The sequence below is a fragment of the Lynx rufus genome, unplaced genomic scaffold, assembly GCF_022079265.1.
Source record: "Lynx rufus isolate CCGP_SWC_20201006 ecotype Redwood Valley unplaced genomic scaffold, mLynRuf1.p SCAF_2, whole genome shotgun sequence".
NCBI lineage: Eukaryota > Metazoa > Chordata > Mammalia > Carnivora > Felidae > Lynx > Lynx rufus.
This window is the reverse complement of record NW_025814834.1, coordinates 188,566,844-188,590,058: the sequence shown is the minus strand read 5'-3', so window position 1 is coordinate 188,590,058 and position 23,215 is coordinate 188,566,844. Positions and strand designations below refer to the sequence as shown.

The following is a 23,215-nucleotide window of genomic DNA, read 5'->3' as shown; positions in this document are numbered from 1 at the left end:
ACTTGTTGCCTGCAGGTTGGAGAGACGGCCAGGATGGAAGCTGAGCAGGGAAGCCTACAGAGCCAGTGTGCCTCTAAGGACACATAAAGGTTGTGACAGTTTCCGGGAGCACAAAATCAGCACAGGCTTTCAAACAGAACAGAGCAGTCCATGACCTTGTGTCTAGCACCTCACCACTGACACGAAGCACTATCACATCACCCTAAGTTCTGGATCGAGGATTGAGGAGGGCAGTGGGGAGATGTGGCTGTAGAAGCTATTGGGGCACCTCGGTGGCTCCGTCAGTTACGCATCCGACTCTCGGTTTTGGCTCAGGTCATGATCTCACAGTTTGTGGGTTTGAGCCCCGCGTTGGGCTCCATGCTAACAGTGCGGAGCCTGCTTGGGATTCTCTCTCTCTTTGCCCCTCCCCTGCTCGCTCTTTTGTCTTTCTCTCTCTCAACATAAAAAAAAAATAAAAAAAACCTATCATTTATTGAATACCCATTATTTCACACACTGTACTAAGTGTTTTACATTCATTTTCTCATTTTAATCCTCACAACAACCCTATGAGGTAGGTATCACCATTTATAAACAAGAAAATGGGTTCAGAAAAATTAGGTCACTTGCCCAAGGTCACACAGTCAGTCAGTGGTGAAGCTGGGATCTGTCTGGTGCTGAAAGCTCACGTTCTTTTTATTGTACACATCTAGTTCAGCTTTGGGCAAAAGGCGATTTCACTGCCCACCTCTGCAAAGAGCACCTGGGAGTGGGGATTGCCAGCCACACTCACCGCTGGTAGGGATGCATTGAAGCTGACTTGATGTTGGTTTTTATTCCACTTGGCATTTTTCCTAAAAGGAACACAAAGAAAGATACCTGAAGCACAGTAAGATTTTCATGATAAATCAGACAGGTGGTCTCTCAAGTTCCCTTCTGCCACCACTCTCATCTCAGAACCTCTGCAGCCCCAGGTAGCAACGATCAGAGGTGTGGTTCTTGACCAGCCCTCTCCCTGAAGGTGTCTGGGAGGGAGGGGCTCCTAGGGAAGGGGTCAGAGCACACCCCAGCAGTCTCCTGCTCAGCTACTCCCAGACAAAACAGCTAGACCCCATTTAATGTCACAGGTGGACGAGTATGTTCTCTCTAATTGTAATTGTTCCTTTTCTTAGACAGCTTTGAAAGAAAATGCCTCTTCTAGCTACTCACGTCTGAATTCCCCCACCCTGTTCTCGCAACTATTAACTGGTAGCAGAAAGACAAGACACAGAGAAGAGTACGTGTTGCCTATTTGTCAATCCTCAGTGCACCTACCAGATGGTCTCCACTGATGTCTGACCATTGCTTTCTTTAAGAAACGACCCTGACGGCACACATGATACCCAGAGTAAATGGGACAGAAAGGTATCTGAGACCGAACTCTATAATGGGGATGGGAGGTGCAGTCTCTGCTGCTCCAAGTTCTTCTTTTCTCTGGTGCCTGCTACAGAGTCGCAAATGAGATTTTTACTCCTGAAAAGTGTTTTCTGGGTCACAGTTCAAAAAGAAAAGGAGAAAATCTCCAGCTCTGAGATGGCGGGGGCCCATTCCATCCAGCTTATCCCTACTTCCCTGCTCAAGGTCATCCCCTGCCCACCTTACCTGTTTGACCTGCTTGGGCCATCTGCACCCCACTGAGCATTGGCTGCTGCTGGCTTGGAGCTCCTGCCATCTGCACTTGCTGTAATCCTGAGGCTCCTGCAAGGATTGTGCCGGCTCCCGGCTGGCCTGGCTGGCCAGGACCACTGCTGCCTGAAGGTCTCCAGTTAGACAGCCCCTTCCCAAAGGCCACAGCTGCTACTAAGGCATTGGTGTCTGCAGGGTTAAAGGTCTGCTTGTTCGGCCGAAGACCTGAAGAAAAAGGTTAAGCAAGGAGCCTGAGGTTCGCCTCTGACCCTGGACTGAACGTAGCAGCAGGAAGACCAATATGGGCACCAGGGCCTGAGCAGCGTCCACACTCAATGGCAGCCCCGAGGAAGAGCCAAAAGACCCCCACAACTATCTCGGAGCTCTCCCTTCTCATTTACCCACACCCTCCACCTGCTCTAAGGCAAGCCCTAACTACAAAAAGCTAACAGAACATAGCATACCCTTTCCTAAGCACTTCATTCTTACGTCCTCACCTCGCCACTACCCAAACCACCATTCCTATCCCAGTGATCTATCCTCCTTTTCCTTCTCCATTTTGCCACCAGTCCCTCCATACCTCCACTCTCTGATTCCCGCTCCTCTTTGCTGATTTTCTCCAGGAGGTTTGAGCACATTTTATTCAAGCTCTGGATCTGCTTCTGTAACAAACATACATTTGTGCAGAGATCAGGCCATTGACCAGAAATGATGACGGTGAAGTTTCTTCCTTGTGCTCCTCCAGGGGCAATTTATGGGTAAACCATGCATCCCTACCAGGCGCACACGGTAAATCCTAGCTTCTCACGATGGGGTTCGGGGCGCTAGGGGGCAGCAGGGCAGGGACTCAGTCCAACCTGAGCCACATCAGCACCAATGCGGGCAGCATCTGTTGTTAGTTGCTTCTCTTGCTCTTCAACCTCAGGATCAGGCTTGGTTCTCAGATGGTCAGGGACCACCTCATGGCTGAAAACAGGCACTCGTCCTTCAGTCTGCCGCTGTAACACACAGATTTTACTGATCCTCCTATGCAATTCACGAAGAGTTGATCTGGCCCGATATATAGTTCCTTCCATAGGCAAATAGTACATTTTCAGGGAAGACTTCACCTGACACTTCCAATACCTAGCTTCCTAGGACACTAGTCCGCTTACTCCATGCTTCATTTCTGTCTCCTCACACAGGTTTCTACCAGACCCAGGGGCAAGTTTCCCTTTGCTACATTTTAATAAAAGATTGAAATAGACAAAATCACAACAGAACATACCTCTTGCTCAAGATAGGTCTTGGAGAAGAAAGATCTTTGCCTTGGGGACATAAGCCTCAGGGTTATTTGGTACTATTGGGGAGTGGCTCCTCAACTCTCTAGGGACAAAAAGCAAGGCCTCCAAAATGCAGCCTTTGCTTTCTATTGCCACAAACTACTCCTCATTCAGAACTTCTAAAGTAACCCAGCAACAATTATGCTCTAAGTTCTCATCTAAGAATTTAATTTCCCACACTGTACCCTTCTCCTCCTCTTACCATGAGATCCTCATCTCGGTCTGGGGACAACACCAGAGGGATGATAACCTGGTTACGGAACAGTGGTGTCTTTTCGTGTTTCAAGACCTTGTTCAAAGTATTCAACTGTCCAGAGAGCAAGGCAAAGCTGTCCAGAACAGAGGGCCTGGTGGTGATAAGGAAGCGTCAGAATGTCTCAGTCAAGTAGCCTTGAAGGGGTCCTTCAGACTAGGAACACCCAGGCTCACCCCAAAAAGACTCATTGCACTACAGCTGGACTGCGCAGGTACCAAACTGGCTCCCGGGGATTGTGGGGTTAGGAAAGAGGGACATACTTTCAGTTTCTAGCAGAGATGGAGAAATAAGGCAGTTTGTTACTTGAATGGGGTGAGATCCAGTGGCAAAATAAGAACCATGGCTATACTTATCACTAAAAACTCAGAAACTGGGTAAAATTCTCCTTTCCGGCCTGAAAATAGGATCCACACTTCCATAGTAGGTTGGACCTGAAAAGACTCAGCAGCAACTGTGGTAAGAGACCCAGGATGAACACTGCATTCTTACTATAGTGGGTGGATTACTGAGGGAGTACCTCCTCCCAGAGATGTCAAAGGGTGAGAATCAAAAGCTAGAAAGACCTTGGGTTGGGAAACTAGGCATTTCTCTACTTCCTTGCCACAGAGGCCCTAAGCCAAATTTCACTTGTTAAATGTTGGGAAACCCAGCTCTTACCAAACCAAAAGATGTCTGCAAAGTGATAAACTGTGATATCACTGGAGATACCCGGTCCACCAGGAGGCCTAGCCCCCCACCCATGGAGCCCTCCTTGGCTTACCCTGGCAACCCTTACCAGGTCAGCCGGTCATACTCGTTCTCCAACTTGTAAATGAAACTCCCCAGTGAGTTCTTCAGATCAGCCACTTGACTCAGCAGTGCATCTAATGATGCCTCAAGCTGCTTCTCCTCCCTCTGCACCAACAGGAACAGGTGGGTTACCCAGATAGGTGTATGACACATACAGAGGAAGGCTGAAGAGCCAGGGTGACAGTGTGCAACACCAGTCGAGAAACACAGGATCTCACTGGCACAGGAGAGCCAGGTTTTCTATCTTTGGTATTTGGGTTACAGACAGCATCAACCCTCAGACCTTTCAATCCATTCGCCTGACCTCAATTCCTCCTTTCTCTCATCGTCTCCTAATTCACGTCTGGCTTTTCTCCGTGTTAGATACACTCTATACTCTCTCACTGAGACATTTTCACCAGACCTAATGCCTGGGCTTTATAATCTTTTGTGAACCCCTGCAGCACGTGTACTCCAACTTCTCCTGTACTAGAACCTGCCTTGTGAGCGTGGCAGTCTTGCCAAAGACACAATCCCTGGGAAACCTACCTACACATGAAGGTTTCCCTGAATACCAGGCTTGTACCACCACCACCCCCCCCACCTCCCACTCTTCATTTGCCCTCAGCATTTGATGTTTTCAAGCTTCTTCTTGCTGAATTAATCGGCACCCATTTTTTTCTCAATGCCAGTATTTCTGTATCTCTTTCACAAGCTCAGTCAACTGAAAAACATTTACTGACAGCGGACCAGGTGCAAGAAAGTAAGTGGCAAGTGAAAAACAAAACAAAACAAAACAAAACAAAACAAAACAAAATGCATACGCTCCTGAGCACCAGAGAAACAATTTTAAATGCTAGGGTATTCGCAAAGCGTTTTCCTCCCATCTGGGGTCTTCAGTTTTACTTCATTTCTCCATCCTTAATAACTAACCGGCTCAGGCTGGGAAGAAAGATGCAAAATTGTCTTGCAAACTCGCCAACGTGCAAGACAGGGGCCTGGATCCTGGGTTCCACCCACAGCCTCAGATTATAATTAGCTTAGCTTTTGGCCACTGCCCCCCGCCCAACAATTCCTTCACCTCTTGGGCTGCTCTCCAATTCCAGATCCCCTGTTACGTCTGCATCCAACAGAGTCCATCCAACGACCTAGGCCGGGGCCTGAGCCAACAAACTTCCTTCTTGAGCCATCTTCCTTGGATCGCATTTCAACTTTGCCAGTTTACAGCCTGACCCTTTCGCGCACCCCAGCAAGTCAGCGGGGCCTCTTTCCACACGACTCGGCAGTCCGGGCCCCACCCCCACCTCTCCAGTCGGTCGCGCCTCCCGTCCCGGGGTCCCTACTCGTCAGCTGCGGGCTCTAACCCCTCCTCTCAGCCCTAACTCCTCACCCTCCCCTCGGCCAGCCCACTATCGACCCCGCTACCCGAAACCAGCTAGCGGTCAACAGTCCCAACCCCGCTCTCACCTGCATTGCGGCGTCAGTGTAGGCGGCAACGACTTCCCCTTCCGGTTTCCTAGTCCGAGAGCCTCGCTGAGAGGTCTTCGTCCCCCAATCAGGAAACTCAGAACTCGGTCCTCCCACTCACTTCCGGTTCCTGCGGGACGCTTGTAGCCGGGTCAGGGGTCACGAGTGGAGCATCTTCTCTGGCCCGGGCCGGCGCGGGAGGGCTGTGTGATGGCCTCGGAGCGCCCGGAGCCGGAGGTGAGGGGCGGGCGGGTGCAACGCTGGGCACTGGGCCCCGAGCTCCGAGGAGGAGGATCCGGCGGCCTGGCACGGCGGTGGCCTCCTTCCCGTGTGGGGGAGGCCCTGCCCCGTAGGCCCGACCATTGAACCTCCTTCCCTCGGCCCGCAGTTTTGTCGGGGGGCTGGAGCAGAAACCCGTCGCTTTGTTTTGGTTACTGAAATTTCAGACACGTCGCTGACTCTGGGGCTTTCGTATTCTTTGATCTTAATAATGCTATTAACAAAATCTGTAGTTTGATTTTCTGCTGCAGTTTCCGTGGGCAGCACGGCAGTAGACATCGATGGTTTATGCATTTCTCCAAACATCGGAATGCCGTAGACAGCATGAATTAATTTAGTTCTGGCGCTCGTGCATTTGGGGAGCAGCTTTGGTTTCGCGAAAAAACATTTGACTCGGAATGAAACCTCGTCCAGCATTGGCACTGCCATTTAGTTGTCTGTGCAACTTTGAGCAAGTCTCGATTTCCAGGATCCTGTTTCTTTCTCCATAAAATACCTGTCTTATGGTGTGTTGTGAGGACTTGACGTGTTAAACCAGAAAATGCACAGGAGGCATTGATTGGGTGCCAAGGACCACGCGAGGAACTCATACATACATTACGTTATTAAAACTTAGGCGAAGAATGTGGCAGTATCCGCTCTCATTTACAGATAAAGGAATTGAAAAGTGAGGGAGGTTAAGTACCTTACCCAAGTGCTCCTCAGCTGGGGAGTAGCAGAGTTGAAGTTAGAAGATCTGAGCATAAAATCTCTCAGCTTTGGAAAAAACGGAACACTAGAACAGGTGCCCAGTGATGTAAGAGAATATATGAGTAGGTGGGAAGGGTCAAGGATGTGTAGAATGACATAAATAGAAGTCATTTATTGAATGAGTCCTGCATGCCAGGCACCATTCTAGATGCTTTGCCAATATCAATTAATCCTCTTGTCCTAGACACTTTTATCATCTCCCATCTTTCAGTTGTGGAAATTGAAACACAGAGATCCTTGCAGCATAGTTACACAGCTAGTAAGTAGGGGAGCCAGGACTCCCAAAACAGGTGGCCTGGCCCCAGATCTTGTGTTGTTAACCATAGCGATTATAGTATAAATAATAAAATAGCCACAGGATGGTAAGTCTCCAGTTTGTTGGAATTTGGTGTTATGAAACCCAAGATTAAGTAGGAAACTCTACCCTATTTTAAAGAATCAGACATGTTCACAAAGAAGCCATGCATCTGAAATGTCAATACTGAGAAAGACTATGAAAGAATTTGGAGTACTCCGTAAGAATTAAGATGAGAGGAAATGGGGGCACCTGGGTGGCTCCGTAGGTAACGGTTAAGCATTCAACTTAGCTCAGGTCATGATCTTTCAGTTCACGAGTTCAAGCCCTGCCTCCAGCTCTGTGCTGACGGCTCAGAGCCTGGAGCCTGCTTCAGATTCTGTGCCTCCCTCTCTCTCTGCCCCTCCCCTGCTCTCTCTGTCTCTCTGGTCTCTCTCTCTCTCTCTCTCTCAAAAATAAATAAACATTTACAAAACAACAGCAGCAAAGATGAGAGGAAATGGGATGTTGTAGCAAAATACGACATACCTTTCAGGCAGGTGGTGTAAAACAGCACTGTCCAATAGAAATCTAATACAAGCCATGTATGCAAATTTTCTAGTAGACACATTTAAAATGGTAAAAAGAAACAGAAGAAATCAATTTTAATAATGTATTTTATTTATATATATTTGCAAGATACTATTTCAACAGGTAATAAGTATTAAAAACTATGAGCTACTTACCATTCTTTTTTGTACCAAATCTTTAAAAATCCAGTGTGTGTTTTGCACTTCTAGCACATCTCATTTTGGACTTTTGGACTCACAACATTTCAGGTTCTCAGTAGCCCCATTTGGTAGTGGCTACCATATTGATCAGTACAGATCTATAGGAGCTTGGAGTCAAGACACATACTTGTGGGAGTCTCATTCAGCCAAAAGTGAAGCATCTGTTAAGTTCTTGATTTGCATTTCTGAAAATTTTATCTCAGAAAGTAAAGGGAGTGAAGTTTGCCCCTGGGCAGAAAAGTCACTGACTTTGAGAGGTTGTTACAATCCGAAGAGAGAAAATTGGGCATAGTCAGATTTAAGAAATCATTCATTCATCAAATATTTAAAATATTTTTATGAGTGCTGTGGATTCAGAATCGTGCTAAGTATCAGTGTGGATACCGAGCAGTGTGAGGCAGACATGTCCTCTATTTTAATAGAGTAAACAAACATTGAATTATAATAAGGGCTGCAAAGGAAAACTACAGAATGAATGAGTGTTTAAAAGAGGTTCTTAACCGACTTTGTTAAGAAGTGTGTGGGGCGGGGGTGGTTTGGGATGCCTTCTCAGAGAAATGACACTTCAGCCTGAAGACCAAGTAGAAGTTGGCCACAAGAAGAGGCAGAGTGCATCACAGGCAGAGGCAATAGTGAAAATCCTGACGTGAGAAGGAGCGTAGAGCCCTCAGAGAACAGAAGCAGCAGCTGCTAGTGTGGGTGCAATGTGACAATGAGAACAGCTAACACTTCCAGAGTGCTTACTAAGTATCACCTAATCCTTGTAAAATCTCCACAAAATAGGCACTATTATTTTCCTGATGGCACAGATGAGGAAACTAAGGCACAGTAACTTCACCAAGGCCTTGTATTAATAAGCAGCAACAGAACCAACGTTTGATCCCTCTAGGTCCTCTAAATTGGCAAGAGATGAGTAAGAGATGAGAAGAAGATTCAGGCTGAGTCCATGCTAGAGGTTCAGGACTTACGTGGCATAAGTCCAGTGGTAAGGAGCCTTCAGACAGTTCAAGGGAGAAAATGTCTACATTACTTCATGGGATTCTTTATTTTTAATTTTTTTTTTTTTTTTTATTAGCATGAGCGCACGTGAGCGGGGAAGAGAGGCAGAGAGAGGCAGAGAGAATCCCACGACCCTGGAATCATGACCTGAGCCAGTGTCAAGAGTCGGATGCAACCGACTGAGCCATCCAGGCGCTCCTCATGGGATTCTGTTAGAAAACAGCATCATGGTTGGAAAAGGCTTCAAAAATTATTTATACCTTAACCACAAAGGGACAGGTGCAAAGAACAAACAAAAACCAAATTGAGATGGGCGATGTTTCCGTCGTCCTGATATATATGGTATGCAGTACAGTGCCTAATAATGTATTATTCATCTTGTAAATGGTATGTAGGCCTCAATAAATGTTCCAGAGAATGATAGGCTTCCTCTACCATTGTTCTCATTCTCATGTTTAATTGCAGCAACATCCTTATGAAGTAGGTATTCTTACCCACATGTTATCAATGAAGAAGCTGAGTCCTGGAAAAAATTAAGTAACTTGTTCAAGCTCACATAGATAGCAAGTAGTAGAACCAGATTTCAATCCAGGTCTCTGACTCTGAAACCCTGCTTTCTCTTTGCCAGATTAGTCCCAAGAGTAATGCATTTCAGACTCAGGGAGATTACATATTAGGGCATTGAAGCTCCATGTGAGTGTGGATACCGAGAGAATACAGCTAATTCAGGGTTTGTCAAAGCGGAAGAATCACTTGGGGAGCTTGTTAAATTTAGATTCCTGAGTCCTGTCAACTCAAATTCAGTTGGTTTGGCTGGGGCCCAGGAGTCTGTATCTTAAAAAGCACCTCACCACTCTCATGCACCTGGTCCTTGGATCACACTTTGAAAAATACTATTTTAGCTGCTTAAATTAATTCTTATGTTTTCTGGTTCTGATCAATTACATCTTGAATGTGAGGCAAACTTCCAGATGATGGTTTGAACATGTTGCTGTTGACTTCGAAGGGTCATGTTTGAGGGAGAAATGTGAGAAAGATTAAGTTGGGCCAATGTTCCTGGTTTCAAGAGAGTGGATTCTGTAAGAACTGGTTGATGAACTAACTACGTAAGCTTCACTTGGCCTCGGACAGTCCATCATTCAAAATAACTTTCATTTGTTTGTTTTAGTTTGAGAGAGCATGTGTGAGCACAAGCAGAGGAGGGGCAGAGAGAGAGAGAGAGAGAGAGAGTGAGAGTGAGTTCCAAGCAGGCTCCACACTCAGCAGGAGCCTGACACAGGGGCTTGATCCCACAGTCCTGGGATCAGGACCTGAGTCAAAACCAAGCGTCAGTCGCTCAACCGACTGAGCCACCCAGCACCCCTGTCATTCAAAATAACTTCCAAGACAAGGTGGAGAAATGGAAGCTATACTGTAGTGAAATCAAGCCGTCTACTAATAATCTAAAGAATGTTTACTAATAGCACAGCACCCATCTGTGTCTTCCATCCACTTTATCTCCCCTTTTCCTCTTCACTTAGCAAACCCCACTCAACCTTCAGTGTCACTTTCTCCTAAGATCCTAGCTTGGGTCAGGTTACTTTGTTATATGCTGCCATAGAACCACTTTCTTTTCCTTTGGCACACTTACTCAGTTTGTAATCATATAGTTAGTAGAATGATTATTTGATTAATTTTTTCTCCATTACAGGGTAAATGTTACGAGAGCAGAGAATGCCAGTTTTTGCTTTTCGTGGTATCCTTAGGACCTAGCCTGGTGCTAGCATGTAGCTGGCCCTCCATAAATTTGTTGACCGATCAATGAATGCACACTCACCTTGTCTTTGTCCTCTTTGGACAGGAATGAGGACTTGATGGCATCCTGATGAAATTAGCAGGGAAATTAAGCTGGACAGAGATTTGCTAAAAGACAAAACAGCACTCTATGTTTCACAATAGAATAATAGACTGAATTTATCCAATATAACAGGACTAATTGAATAATTGGATGTGTCCCAAAAAGCCAGCTGCATGAGGACAGAACAGAGGATGTGTCTTAACAGCAACACAAGTGAAAAAGTTATGGAGGTTCCCTGCGCCAACAGTATGGTAAAGTCAGTCGGACTTAGGAGACTCTGAATCTGTGACCTCACCTGGGTATTGTGTTCCATCCTAGCCCCCACATTTTGAGTTGAAAAACAGACCAGCCAGAGTTCATAGGCATATGATCTAAGATATAGTGGGGAAACTTGAAACAATGCTCTTTAAGATTTACCTGAAGAACTCAGGAGATGTTTATTACAGAGAAACAGAGACTCAGGGCTGCCATCAGATGTTTGATAGATTATCCTTTGGCAGAGGGTCAGACTTTCCTTTGGGTTTTATCCAGGGGTAAAACCAGAAATGGGTTAGATGTTTTCAAGAGAACAGATCTCAAGAATGGGTCAAGATTATATCAAGAAGACAGATTCTGGCTTAGTGTGAGGAAATGTCCAGCTATGCCAGGTAAATGGGGATGAGCAAAAGAGCTGAAGTGAATGGCTATGCGGGACTCTTTCCAGACACAAAGCAGCAACTGATCAATGAATTGCTTGTTTTCACTTGTTACACTAATGCACGCATTTATACTTTCACACGCCATTGGGATACATGGTAGTGTTTTATGGAGGAGGAAAATAAAGTTCAAGACCAGAGGCTCAGCTATCAAATCACACTTTCTTTCAAAACAAATCGATTAGAACTCACACCCACAGCCCTTCCCCAGATTCCAAGAACTGTAAAAAAGAAATAATATTTGAAAAGAAAATAGTAGTGAAAACCTGGTAAAAAAACAACTTTGGTGGAAGCAAAAGAAAAACCCAGACATAAAATAGGCTCGTTTTTCTATAAAGTGGATGAGGAAGGATGGGATCTCTTGGACAACACAGAGCAGACGTTGCTAAAAGTGAAAAGTTGGGAATCAGTGGTAAGAAATTCAGAACATAGCTCAAAACAGAAGAAACAGGGGCGCCTGGGTGGCGCAGTCGGTTAAGCGTCCGACTTCAGCCAGGTCACGATCTCACGGTCCGTGAGTTCGAGCCCCGCGTCAGGCTCTGGGCTGATGGCTCAGAGCCTGGAGCCTGTTTCCGATTCTGTGTCTCCCTCTCTCTCTCTGCCCCTCCCCCGTTCATGTTCTGTCTCTCTCTGTCCCAAAAATAAATAAACGTTGAAAAAAAAAATTAAAAAAAAAAAAAAAACAGAAGAAACATAGCTTGTGAGAGCCATTTCCCTCACACATTCGGTCAACAGATATTTGAACACCTAGTACGTCTTGGCATTGTGCTGGTTGCTAGGGATAGAGCAAAGGACAACATATAGACAAAAGCTTCTACCTCCTTAGAGCTTCTAGACTTGCAGGGGAAACAAAATTTACAAAGTACACAAATTCTTCATTATAAACTGGTGGGTGCCATGAAGAATTCTAAACTGCTTTGTGACTGTGCGACAGAAGTGAAACCTGTCATGCCTAACATAGTGCAGGGGATCATAGATTCATTCATGAAACCCAGAATCACCAACATTTTAGACCTAGAAGGTGGAGCGACCAAGTGTTCCCAATTGTTCTTATGGTGCTGACCCATGGATGTGTGTTCTCCTCTGTTTAACCCAGCTCAGTATGGGCCCAGATTCCTTCCTATGGTGTTTTCTTGCATAGCTGAAACAGGCTGGCATTTGGGGGAAAACAAGTCTTTACTAACTACCAAAGAAGAACCAGAGGAATATAGTACTGAGATTAGTGTTAAGATTATGTCACCTTGAGAAGAGTTGTAGAGAAAAAGAGTTGTACTGATTATTAGTTTTAAACATCAACTTTGCTTTGCTTAGAACATATGGCAAATTCACTTATTCAGCAAATTGTATGGAGCATCTGATGTGCCAGGCACTGCTGTAGGCTCTGAAGATAGAATGATAAACAAAGGACTGCTGAATGCAGGTATCCTTCCTATTCTGATAGTACTCCCGGCCCCAGCCCATCCTTTCCTAGATAAGAGCCTTGGCAGGGATCCAGCACCATCAGTTAGACAAGAGTGGGCATCAATCTCACACCCACACCAGTTCAGCCAGTCCTGAGGGAGAGCTTGACTGGTTTAGGAGAGCATCCCATCCCGAGACCAAGGTCAAGCAGAGGGCAAGTGACTGCTGCACATTCCTTCTTGGCCGGTAGACCCTTTGCTGTTTCTAGCATCTTGGTGATAAGGGTGTACAATCTTAAGGGACCTTTTGAGGGGAATGGTGGTTAGAAATGATGGTAAATACCTGTATCTGATTTTTCTCACTAACTTGGAAATCATTCTGCAATTTACCGGTTTCCAGGGCTATCTTAGTCGTCCTTGATACAGTTTTGTTCCTTCCTCCCCACTGCTTCCAATTAATCAGATTGTTGTCTTATTCTAAAGGGTCCTTAAAATGGCAGCTAAGCTCACTTGTCTTGAAGGTTGCGTTAGCTGAGTGTGTGTGTGTGTGTGTGCGCGCGCGCATGTGTGTGTGTAAAACCAGGCTTTGTCAATGAAAGGCAGTACTGGCTTTACATTCTGGCACAAGTGCTGTCTCATCGGAGACCAGTCTCAAACAGTTCACAGAATGGCTACTATGAGTAGCTCCGGTCTAGGCCACTGCCATCTCCCCTGGTTGTCAGGGGATCTTTCTGAATCACGTGGTAGCCAGAGGGAATTTTTTTTTTTTTAATGCAGATAAAATATTATAGCTCTGTGAAAAAAAAAGTTCAGTAGCTTGCTCCAACTCTTGGGAAAAATCCTTGGCCAACACCTACCTTAGCCTGGCGTACAGAAGCAGCATAATAGAGAATAGTGTGATTTTAGGTAGTATAGAGACGTAACACAAAATAATATTGAATCCTATATCGATATTTCAATTGTCTTTTTGTTTTTCTGATTATGGCGGAGCATCCTTTATGCTTGTAGAGACCCATCGTGTTCCTTCTCGGGACCACTTCAAATCTTTTCTGTTCTTAAACCCCCAGTTTTATCCTCTTGTCACTCTTCAGTAGTTGGGCTTTGCAGCTCATGAGGCCTGGGTCTGACTTCTGACCCTGCACCTACTAATTGTGTTAAATCATTTCACTTTTTTGGACCTCCGTTTGTTTCTGTTAAGTGCTTTATGTGAAGCCTGATTGAGTGTACGAGTGTGAAGAGCCTTCTATTATGCCCGGTAATAACCTGGTGATAGTTCACTTTTATAATATTCTTTCTGAGCGCCAGGCATTGTGCTGAGCACTTCCTATACCTGATTTCGCTTAGCCCCCTTAACAACGCTGTTAGATCGGTATTAGGATTATATCCATTTTACAAATGAGGGCACTGAGTCTTAAGGAGGTTAATGAAGTACCTTTTCCCCAATCTCACAGGCTAAAAAGAGGCCAAATTGGGATTCACACCAGGCCGTCTGAAACTGAAGTTCTTGCACTTAGCGTCTCCAGGGGACTGTTGAATATATTACAGGTGCTCAAGAAATGGGAGTTTCCTGCCTGCTTCCACCTATGCCATTTCCCAGTACCTGTTTCTGTGTCTTTTTTTTGTTTTTTGGTTTTTTTTTGAGAGAGAGAGAGCAAGAGCAAGCATGAGCAGGGGAGAGGGGCAGAGGAAGAGGGAGAGAGAAGATCTTAAGCAGGCTCTGTGACCCTGAGCTGAAATCGAGAGTCAGATGCTTAACCAACTGAGCCACGAGGTGCCCCTGTTTTGTGTCTTTTGAAGCAGGCCTTCTGTCCTGAAGAAGAATGGCTTTCTTCATCTTTAGTCATTGTGTCTGCTTTCCACACTCCTCTCTGCCATCAACCATCCTTCATTATTGCTTTTCCAGGGCTTTTTCTATTTCTTCAAATTTCCCCATTCGGGGGGAAGAAACCTTCACTTCCTTTCAGTACCACATTTCTTAACAGTTATTGGCTTCTGTTTATTTCTACTACCCTCTTCAGTCCTCGCCGCCTGGCCCTTCCCCTCACCGGCCAGGGACCCAGGGGGAGAAATTTGCAATTTGTCTAAGCCAGAAGGAGAGTCATCTTTTCATCGGAGGCTAGAGTAAGGGAATAAAGGAATTTCAGGTAAAGATTGGTCAGGAAAAAATGTTGGGGGAGTTCAGGGCAGTGGACCCTTATTTTCTCTGTGAAACAGTGGGTGAGTTTATCTGCCAGGCCCCCAGGGGCTGAGAGATGGGAAAAAGTTCTGAAGGGGATGGGAGAGGTTGCTCACCAGGGAGAAGTGAAGGGATAGGTAAAGTCCTGCTGGAACTGGTGCCCCTGGCAAAGTGACAGGTTTCTCTCTGTCAGAGTGCCACTGGCATGGTATATGTGTGGATGAGGGAGAGCGTCGAATTCATCCCAAGCCAAGATTCGGCTCATGAGTGGAAGGACAAGGACATGGGTAAGGGAACTGATGCCTGTCAGGACACCGCGGAGCCAGCTGCCTCTGAGGCAGTGGTGGGAAGGAGCTGGAGCACTGACCACTGAGAAGTGTGGAGGGTGGGGAAAATGTGGGTGGTGACCCACAGGAGTTTAATTTTGAGGCATTCAGCGGGCTTGCTAGTCACCCAGTGAAGAGTCCTTTAGGGGCCGCTGTCGTCAAGGCTTATTAGGAGGAAGTGTCCGGCATTACTGAGTATCTTTGTTGTCAGCAATTTGCCAAGCATAGGGACACACATAGAGCAAGACACAATCCCCACCCTTAACAAGCTTATAGCTTATAGGAAAAACACCTACACATTCAATAATGTTAAAAGGGCACTTGGTCAACACAGAAGTCCACATAAGGGGAATGGGACCAGAGAACTGAGTCCTTGGGAACACGTTGCCCTGAGGGGGGGAGCTAATTTTTCTCCTCTGCTGCCTTGCCTCTCCCTTACGTGTTGTGAACTCGTTGGACAAGTCACTTGCACAGCGATCTATGTATACCAGGAACTCAGTGAATTTTTCTAGATTATTTCTAATGTCTCTTTGTCTCCAGGTGGAAGAAGCTGGGCAGGTGTTCCTGTTGATGAAAAAAGATTATCGAATCTCCCGAAATGTCCGCCTGGCTTGGTTCCTCAATCACCTGCATCAAACTGTGCAGGCTACACCTCAGGAGATGCTGGTGAGGCCCAGAAACCTACAGGATGGGAGGGGCTGGCTCAGAAGGATCTGTTTTTTTAAGGGGGTCCTAGAAATAGGATGGGAGACGAACTCTAAGAGGTCTCATTCTAGAAGGGGCAAGTGACTTTTCCCAGAAGATGATTCCACCCAGGAAATTTTAATTTTCCAAATAGGAAGAGTATATAGTTGGGTTGCAGGAGATAGAACCAGTGGTTTGCCATTTTGGATACAAGAGTTCAGGTCCTGGACGGGGCGCCTGGGTAGCTCAGTCGGCTCAGGTCATGATCTCACAGTTCATGAGTTTGAGTCCCATGTCGGGCTCTGTGCTGACAGCTCAGAGCCCGGAGCCTGCTTCGGATTCTGTGTCTCCCTCTCTCTGCCCTTCTGGTGCACACACACACACACACACTCTCTCTCTCTCTCTCAAAAATAAACATTTTAAAAATTTTTTTTAAAAAAGGAAGAAGAAGAAGAAGTTCAGGTCCAGGAAATAAAGGGGTGACTCTTCCCTGACCCTTTCCTTTTCTCTCTGTCCTAATTATCAGCTCCAGTCTGAGCAGGAGTTGGAAGTCCTCAGCGTCCTGCCCCCTGGGTGGCAGCCAGATGAACCAGTCATCCCAAGGCCATTCCTCCTTGTACCTTCTACCCGGGTTACCTTCCTGGCTTGGCAGTACCGATTTGTCATTGAGCTCGACCTTAGCCCGTCTACTGGCATTGTGGTAAGGGACTAGAGGGAGACAGTGGGAAGAAGGAATAAGGGATGGAGTAGGGGGTGAGGAGGAGAGGGAGAGGCCTCAGAGATGTGAAAAGTGATCCCAGTCTACCATCGTGGAAAGGAAACAGGCTTTTAAATGGTCAGTGTTTAAAGACGTCCCATTCCACACGTGGCACTGTATTTGGGGGTGTGACCACCTTTAAGATGGGAGTTCCACTGACCCACGGAAGCTGCTTGTTTCTGCCCTCTGCTCAGGGCTGCTTTTGCTCACATTCGAGAGATCTTTCTCTGCATTGCCCTCAGGATGATTCCACAGGGGAGATCTTGTTTGATGAAGTTTTCCATGCGCTCTCCCGCTGCCTAGGCGGGCTGCTTCGACCCTTCCGAGTGCCCGGATCTTGCATCGACTTCCAGCCTGAGATCTACATAACTATCCAGGCCTACTCCTCAATCATTGGCCTGCAGGCCCACCAGGTATCCCATCCTTTCTCCAAGTTTGTACCCTCAGACCTCATTTCTGGTAGTCCATTGACTAAGTCCTTATTCTGTCTCATTGTCTATTTTCAAAGTCCCAACCTGTTTACCAATCGTCTCTGAGTCTGTCTCCTCTTGAGAAGGATCCATTCCTCAGCTCTTAAAGAGCCTTCTCGGGGCGCCTGGGTGGCCTAGTCGGTTAAGCGCCGACTTCAGCTCAGGTCACGATCTCGTGGTCTGTGAGTTCGAGCCCCGCATCGGGCTCTGGGCTGATGGCTCAGAGCCTGGAGCCTGCTTCCGGTTCTGTGTCTCCCTCTCTCTCTGACCCTCCCCCGTTCATGCTCTGTCTCTCTCTGTCTCAAAAATAAATAAACGTTAAAAAAAATTTTTTTTTTAAAAAGAGTCTTCTCACGGGCTTTAGGTCCGTTGGCCTTGATTGGACAAATGCCTCTCCCACTCCTTCTGCAAGGCTGTGGTTCTGGCCACTGGATGTCTGTTTCATGCTGCCACTACCACCCCCCTTTTAATTTGATTAGAGGGTTTGCTTATATCCTGACTCCTGGCACTACCTCTAGGAGATGATCTTTTAGAATAATTTTATGATTTTGAAATATAACAAATGCCCAGAACCATAATTTCTTCCAAGGACAGAGGAGGGTCATCTTCCCTGAGGGCCCTGTGAAGTGCCGGGTGTTATGCTGACCATACAGATAATTACGAGCCTTATCCAACACCCAAACAGGCCATCACAAGACACTCCTTTTGGAGAATGGCCAGGTCTGTTACTGGAATATCTGTTTTTGGCTTAGATAAGCAGTGGCCCAGTTTCCCCTCATCTGCTCTTAACCACCTTCAACTCACTGTTAGGGGCTTACCCTGAAACTGCCCCTAATGGCCATGTTGTCACCTTGGCTGTCAAACTCGCTTTGAGATAAGGATGCAAGGAACAGCTCCCGAGGACCCGAGATCTACAAGGCAGTGGGTGCGTGTCTGGATCCCAGCCCACTGCTGTGGATTAAAGTGCTCTCCTAGCACAGCTGTTAGGACTGTTGCTTCTGGCCTGCATCCCCAGACAGAGGCCGGGCTTCTCAGGCACTGATGGCCAAGACTGGGAAAGCATGAGTGTTAGGTAATCACTCCACACTTGGTTCATTTCGGCAAACGCTTACTGAAGCCTGATCTATGCGAGGCCTGGGCTAGGTCCTGCAGTCACAGATGAATCAGGCACTGTCCCTGTCCTGATGGGAGGACTTGAGATTTTAGTAGGGGAGACAGATATTGAAGGAGGTAATTTCGGTCGAAAGTGATAAAGACACTAGTTAAGTAATGGCTCGAATGCCGTGGGAGCACCAAGAGGGAGCAGCCAGCCAAGCCCAGGGAAGACTTTTGGACAGAGAGGCATTTGAACTGAGTGTTGAAGGAAGGATTGAGGTTAGCCCTTCAAAGAAGGGGAGTGGGCTTTCCAGACAGAGGGGCCAGCAAAAGCAAAGCTGCAGAGCTGTGAGATTGTGCTCTTGGTCACAGGTGCTCTAGGGGACTACACATTATTCTGTTTGACACAGTAGTATTTGAATGTGGAGGTGGGGAGTGGTGGTAAAGAGGAGATGAGAGACAAGTAGAGGCAGAATTATGAGAGACCCTGAATGTCATGGCTAAGAACTATAGGAGAGTTTAGTGTGGTGATGATGACAAGCGCTGGATCTAGATTCACACCCCCTGTATTTGCTTGCTGTGTGCCCTTATGCAAATAACTTAACCTCTCTGTACATCTGTCTTTTCTTCAAAATGGGAAGATTAACAGTACCGATACTATGTGGTGACTGAGTTCATATATATCAAGCATTTAGAACAGTGCCTGCCCCATAGAAAACACGGAAAAGTTAGCTATTAAAACTGTTCATTGTTATTCAAACTGTTAAAAATGGAAGGTTTTTAAGTGGACAGTTATGAGATCAGATTTGTACACTGGGAAGATCAGGCTTGTTTGTAGCCAGGAAGGAAGACGGACTGGGGGGCAAATTCTGCATTGGGAAGAACAGGCCGAAGATTATTGCAGTACAGGAGGGGAAGGGAGCCCTGAACAAGGCCAACAGCTATGGAGAAGGAGCAGGCTTACTCAGTATAAGCCCTCAGGGCCACTTGTCAGCTCTGGGCTAGCTTCCTCACCATCTCTAAAGCTCCCCAAGATGTATTCCACTGTTCCTTAAAACAGAACAAAAAAAGAGGCACCTGGGTGGCTCAGCTGGTTGAGTGTCCAACTCTTGATTTTGCTCAGGTCATGATCCCAGGGTCATGGGATTGAGCTCAGCACGGAGCCCACTCTGCTTGGGATTCTCTCCCTCTGCCCCACTCCCCCCACTCACACGCATGCGCGTGCGTGCGCGTGCTCTCTCTCTCAAATGACATTTAAAAAAATAAAAAGCAGAACAAGTTAAATCACCTTTATAATGTGTATGTCCATTGAAGGAAACTTGAAAAATACATAAAATATAAAGAAAAACAAAGCTTACCCATAATACACCACACAGAAATAACTACAATTAACATTTTATGGAATTTCCTTCTTGCCTTTGAGTACTTGTTTATCCTCCCTCACCACCACCATCCAAAGAGAAGCGAAGAAACTATCAGGCTGATTCCAGACACATAATTTTACATCCTGCTTTTTAAATCTATAATATGGGCATTCTTCCTGGTCACTAAGTATTCTTTGAAAATATGATTTTTAATTGCTGCTTGGTTTGATATTTCATCACAATTTATCATTATATATTTGGCCAAACCCTAGTGTAGGATTCTTGGGCTGACCCACTTTTCACATCTAAACAATATAGCTGTGAACATCTTTCTCACCTTATAACCCCAGTCCCTACTATTCCTCTGATTCCGTTTTTCTTCTCTTAGGCCTGTGGACTTACAGAGTCCCCCTCTCCCGGCTGTGACCACCCATTTCCCCAGTTCCGGATAGGGAGTGAAGAAGTAGTTGTCATGCAGGAGGGCAGGGGTAGGGGAGTAGTGGGCCTGTGAAAAGGTTGTAGGAGTCTGAAAGGAGAGTTCCCAGGGCCCACCAGGCCTGTATGAAATTTCTAGGATGGGGGCACTTAATTTATGTTGAAAGGAGGAGGAAAGGAACCCCATGGAGAGAGAATGAAGGCATTAGGCAAGAGATCCAAGATTAGTTGGAGAGATTAGCTTTTGGGAAACAGAAGAGGATGAGGAATCGTTTCTTCAGAGCTTCAAAAGAAGAACAAGGACACAGATACAAACTTCGAGCAAATATTGTGGGTGTTTTCGGTGGTTGGAGAGTAGTACCCCCCTGGGGTTAAGGCAAGCAGGGAGTTCCTGCTGACTGGTTTCCTTTCTGTATGAAGAAGGGGGGGGGGTAGGAGTTACCTGCTGAGGGGAAAAGGAAGGAAGGAGCATTTACAGGGAAGATGATGTTGTACTTAAAAGAAAAAAGGTCCAGAGCTGCCTCTGTGTGCAGTGCTTCGAGATCAACGAGAATAAAAATGTATGAGTCGGAATGAGAAAGGCTTTGCCAGGCTGAGGTGGGGCTGTCTGCTGACCCAAGATGGAAGATCTTATGGCACCCCCATGTGGGAGCTTGGGGAAACCCAGTGTGCAGGACCGTAAGCAGAGGAAGGTCGTGAACCCAGATGAAGATAACTAACGGCCTGGTGTCCCCGGTGGAGTAGATGATCTGACACGAGAAGAACTGGCTGTGGATTTAGTCACCCTGCTTGCGTGAGAAGTCAGGAGCGCCTAGAGAGAGCTGTGGAGATACATAGGCAGACCAGAAGAGTACTTTCCAGTGTCCCCCTGACCTTCATGTCTTGGTCTTTCCCTTGTGCTTCTCAGGTGCTGGTACAGGGCTGCCTTTTGGACCCTTCCCAGCGGGAGGTGTTCCTGCAGCAGGTATATGAACAGCTCTGTCTCTTTGAGGACAAGGTGGCCACCATGCTGCAGCAGCAGTATGACCCTCAGAGTCAGGTATGTGGGAGAGAAAGTGGGTGGAGACCACTTAGAAAGAGGAGCTCTTAAGGGACAGAGGGGAGAGAGGAAGGACAAGCCCCAGTACAGAGGGAAGAGAGGTCAGGGAAAGGGGCTAAGAGCCAGAGTGAGCCAAGGTTAGAAGTGCTGGTGAGTGCACGCAACAGGTTCCCTGCTGGAGGAGGAGGGCTCAGATACATTCCCAAGACACACATTCTTGCCGGGAGAAAACGTGAAGACTGTGTGCTGGTGTCTTTTTCAGTCCTAGATCTCCTCCCCCAGTGGATCTGAGAAGGTGATTGTGTGTGGCTTTGATCGCTACGATTTTGTTCAGTCAGGGATAAAGCTGCTTGAACTCACTAGAATGCACTTGGCTCATTCCTTTGGATATCCTAGAAGTAGCCAAGCAAATTGAGTGCTCTATGTCTGAAGACTTAATTCGATTGATATATAAAATATTTCATAATCGTGATGGGAAAGGGGCCATAAAAGGTGGAGAAGCCTGCTCCAGTGTAATCTGGTGCTTCATCTGGTGTCCAACTCCTTGTCAGCATCTGAGCACATGCTAGGAGAGCAAGCACAGTCAGGACTTGGCTGCATGGCAAGGGGTTGAGGTCCTCACAGGATTAGGCCTGTCAGGCCTGGGCAGTGCTGGGCTGTAAATTCTGGCTTTGCTGTGGATGGGAGGGACGGTAATTCTCTCTGACCCATTCTGTCTCATCTGTAACTCGGGCCAGGCCGAAGACCAGTCCCCAGACTCGGGGGAGCCCCCTGGCCGGAAGGTGGGAGTCTCCATGGTGACAGCTGACCTTGGGTTGGTCAGTATGATTCGTCAGGGCATCTTGGCACTGCAGTTGCTCCCCTCAAACTCTAGTGCAGGTCAGTAGAAGGACCTTTGGTGGGGCTGGGGAAATAGGAGGGTACGGGAAGGGGGCATTAGCAGTATAGATACAGGTTCCAGGGGATCAGTGGGCCCCAGAGAAGAGGATCTGTCTCCTTGTGTGTGTGTTTGAGCATCTCTCTGAAGCACCCCCAGCTCTGACAACCATCCAGGACCCTAGTGGGAGGGAGTCGAGCTCCAAGGACATCACTTCGGAGACTGGGGTCCAGCACTCAGGAGGCAGAAGCAGGAGGGAAGGGAAAAGGGAAGGATGTGGATCATAAAACACATCAGTCGGTAGACACTGAGGTCTGAAGGGCCCCATCAGTTGGATGCCCCCCTGTAGCTTTGATCTGGTCAGTGTCCCCAGATCTGTCTGATATTTCCTGCTCCAGGTATCATCGTGATCACAGATGGGGTGACCAGTGTCCCTGATGTTGCTGTCTGTGAGACATTGCTGAACCAGCTTCGCAGTGGCACCGTGGCTTGTTCCTTTGTGCAGGTGAGGACTTTCTAGAAAGGATGAGAGGGAAGTGTGGTATATCACAAAGTTGGATATGCCTGGTTACTTTCTTACAGGGGATGATTTCCCACATAAAGCCAATAACGTAGTTGCTTGTGTGTCGGTGGGGGGAATAGGTGTCCTGTCTAGAACAGGATAGATGGGGGCACCTGGGTGGCTCAGTCGGTTGAGCTGCCAACTTCGGCTCAGGTCACGATCTCGTGGTCCGTGAGTTCGAGCCCCGCATTGGGTTCTGTGCTGACAGCTCGGAGCCTGGAGCCTGTTTTGGATTCTGTGTCTCCCTCTCTCTGACCCTCCCCCGTTCATGCTCTGTCTCTCTCTGTCTCAAAAATAAATAAACGTTAAAAAAAAAAATTAAAAAAAAAAAGAACAGGATAGATGGCAGTGGTGGGAGAGGACTCTCATCTTTGTCCTCAGGGTGTGGGGAAACAGCATGTTATAGTAAAAAGAGTGCAGGTTTTGAACTTTGACAGCCATTTCCAGCCTCATCTCCCCCATTAGATGAGTGATTACCATTTTCATTGCAAGGATCAGAAAACCCAAAAACTAGCTTGAGCAAAGGAAGGAATAGGAATTTTCAGTGAACCACAGCCAGTTTGGATTGATGAACTGTAGGGTGGGAGGCAAAGCACTCTGGGAAACAAGGCTGGAGGGTAGGCACTGGCCAGAACACGAAGAGCTGGTTCTGCTGTATTACGGCATTTCAGCATAACTCTGTGGGTGACGTGGGTAAGTATAAGGAAAGCCACTAGTTGGGTTTATGTTTTATAAATGTCACTCTTGCTGTTGCGTGAAATCCGGAGTGGAGGCCGGGAGGTTATTAATTGTGGTGGTCAGTGTGAGAGAGGAGCAGGGCTTAAATTAGGGGGATAAAGGGTAAGAGACAAGGGGATAGAATTGAGAAAATGAAGAGGTGGAGTCAGCATGACTTGTGATTAGCAAGGTGTGAGGGGTGAGCAAGAAAGAGAGGTTAAAGATGTC

At 46.9% G+C, this 23,215-nt stretch overlaps 2 protein-coding genes across 2 annotated transcripts in view; one reads left to right on the top strand and one right to left on the bottom strand.

Moving 5' to 3' along the window:
• Nucleotides 1-440: 440 nt before the first annotated feature.
• MED8 (mediator complex subunit 8) lies at nt 441-4,571 on the bottom strand. The gene is made up of 6 exons (XM_047082828.1): nt 4,001-4,571; nt 3,172-3,316; nt 2,505-2,645; nt 2,228-2,309; nt 1,624-1,872; nt 441-836 (listed from the first exon to the last, which is right to left on the bottom strand). The coding sequence occupies exons 1-6, from the start codon at nt 4,165-4,167 to the stop codon at nt 772-774; spliced, it is 849 nt and encodes a 282-aa protein (XP_046938784.1). The 5' UTR covers nt 4,168-4,571; the 3' UTR covers nt 441-771.
• A 1,045-nt stretch (nt 4,572-5,616) lies between these two features.
• Nucleotides 5,617-23,215, top strand: part of SZT2 (SZT2 subunit of KICSTOR complex) — a 51,280-nt gene continuing 33,681 nt past the window's right edge. The window contains exons 1-7 of the mRNA XM_047083215.1: nt 5,617-5,697; nt 15,528-15,653; nt 16,198-16,371; nt 16,671-16,841; nt 20,700-20,831; nt 21,569-21,710; nt 22,107-22,213. Coding sequence (XP_046939171.1) covers nt 5,671-5,697; nt 15,528-15,653; nt 16,198-16,371; nt 16,671-16,841; nt 20,700-20,831; nt 21,569-21,710; nt 22,107-22,213 — 879 coding nt within the window. The 5' untranslated portion in view covers nt 5,617-5,670. The remainder of the gene's footprint in view (nt 5,698-15,527; nt 15,654-16,197; nt 16,372-16,670; nt 16,842-20,699; nt 20,832-21,568; nt 21,711-22,106; nt 22,214-23,215) is intronic.

What these genes read in the sequence shown, in the direction of transcription:
- MED8 (XM_047082828.1), bottom strand. Translation starts at nt 4,167, where the DNA reads ATGTGTCATACACCTATCTGGGTAACCCACCTGTTCCTGTTGGTGCAG. An exon ending in ACCGAGATGAGGATCTCATG is followed by an intron (nt 2,646 to 3,171) that starts GTAAGAGGAGGA and finishes TGTGTGTTACAG; the next exon opens with CGGCAGACTGAAGGACGAGT. An exon ending in TTGGTGCTGATGTGGCTCAG is followed by an intron (nt 2,310 to 2,504) that starts GTTGGACTGAGT and finishes TGTTTGTTACAG; the next exon opens with AAGCAGATCCAGAGCTTGAA.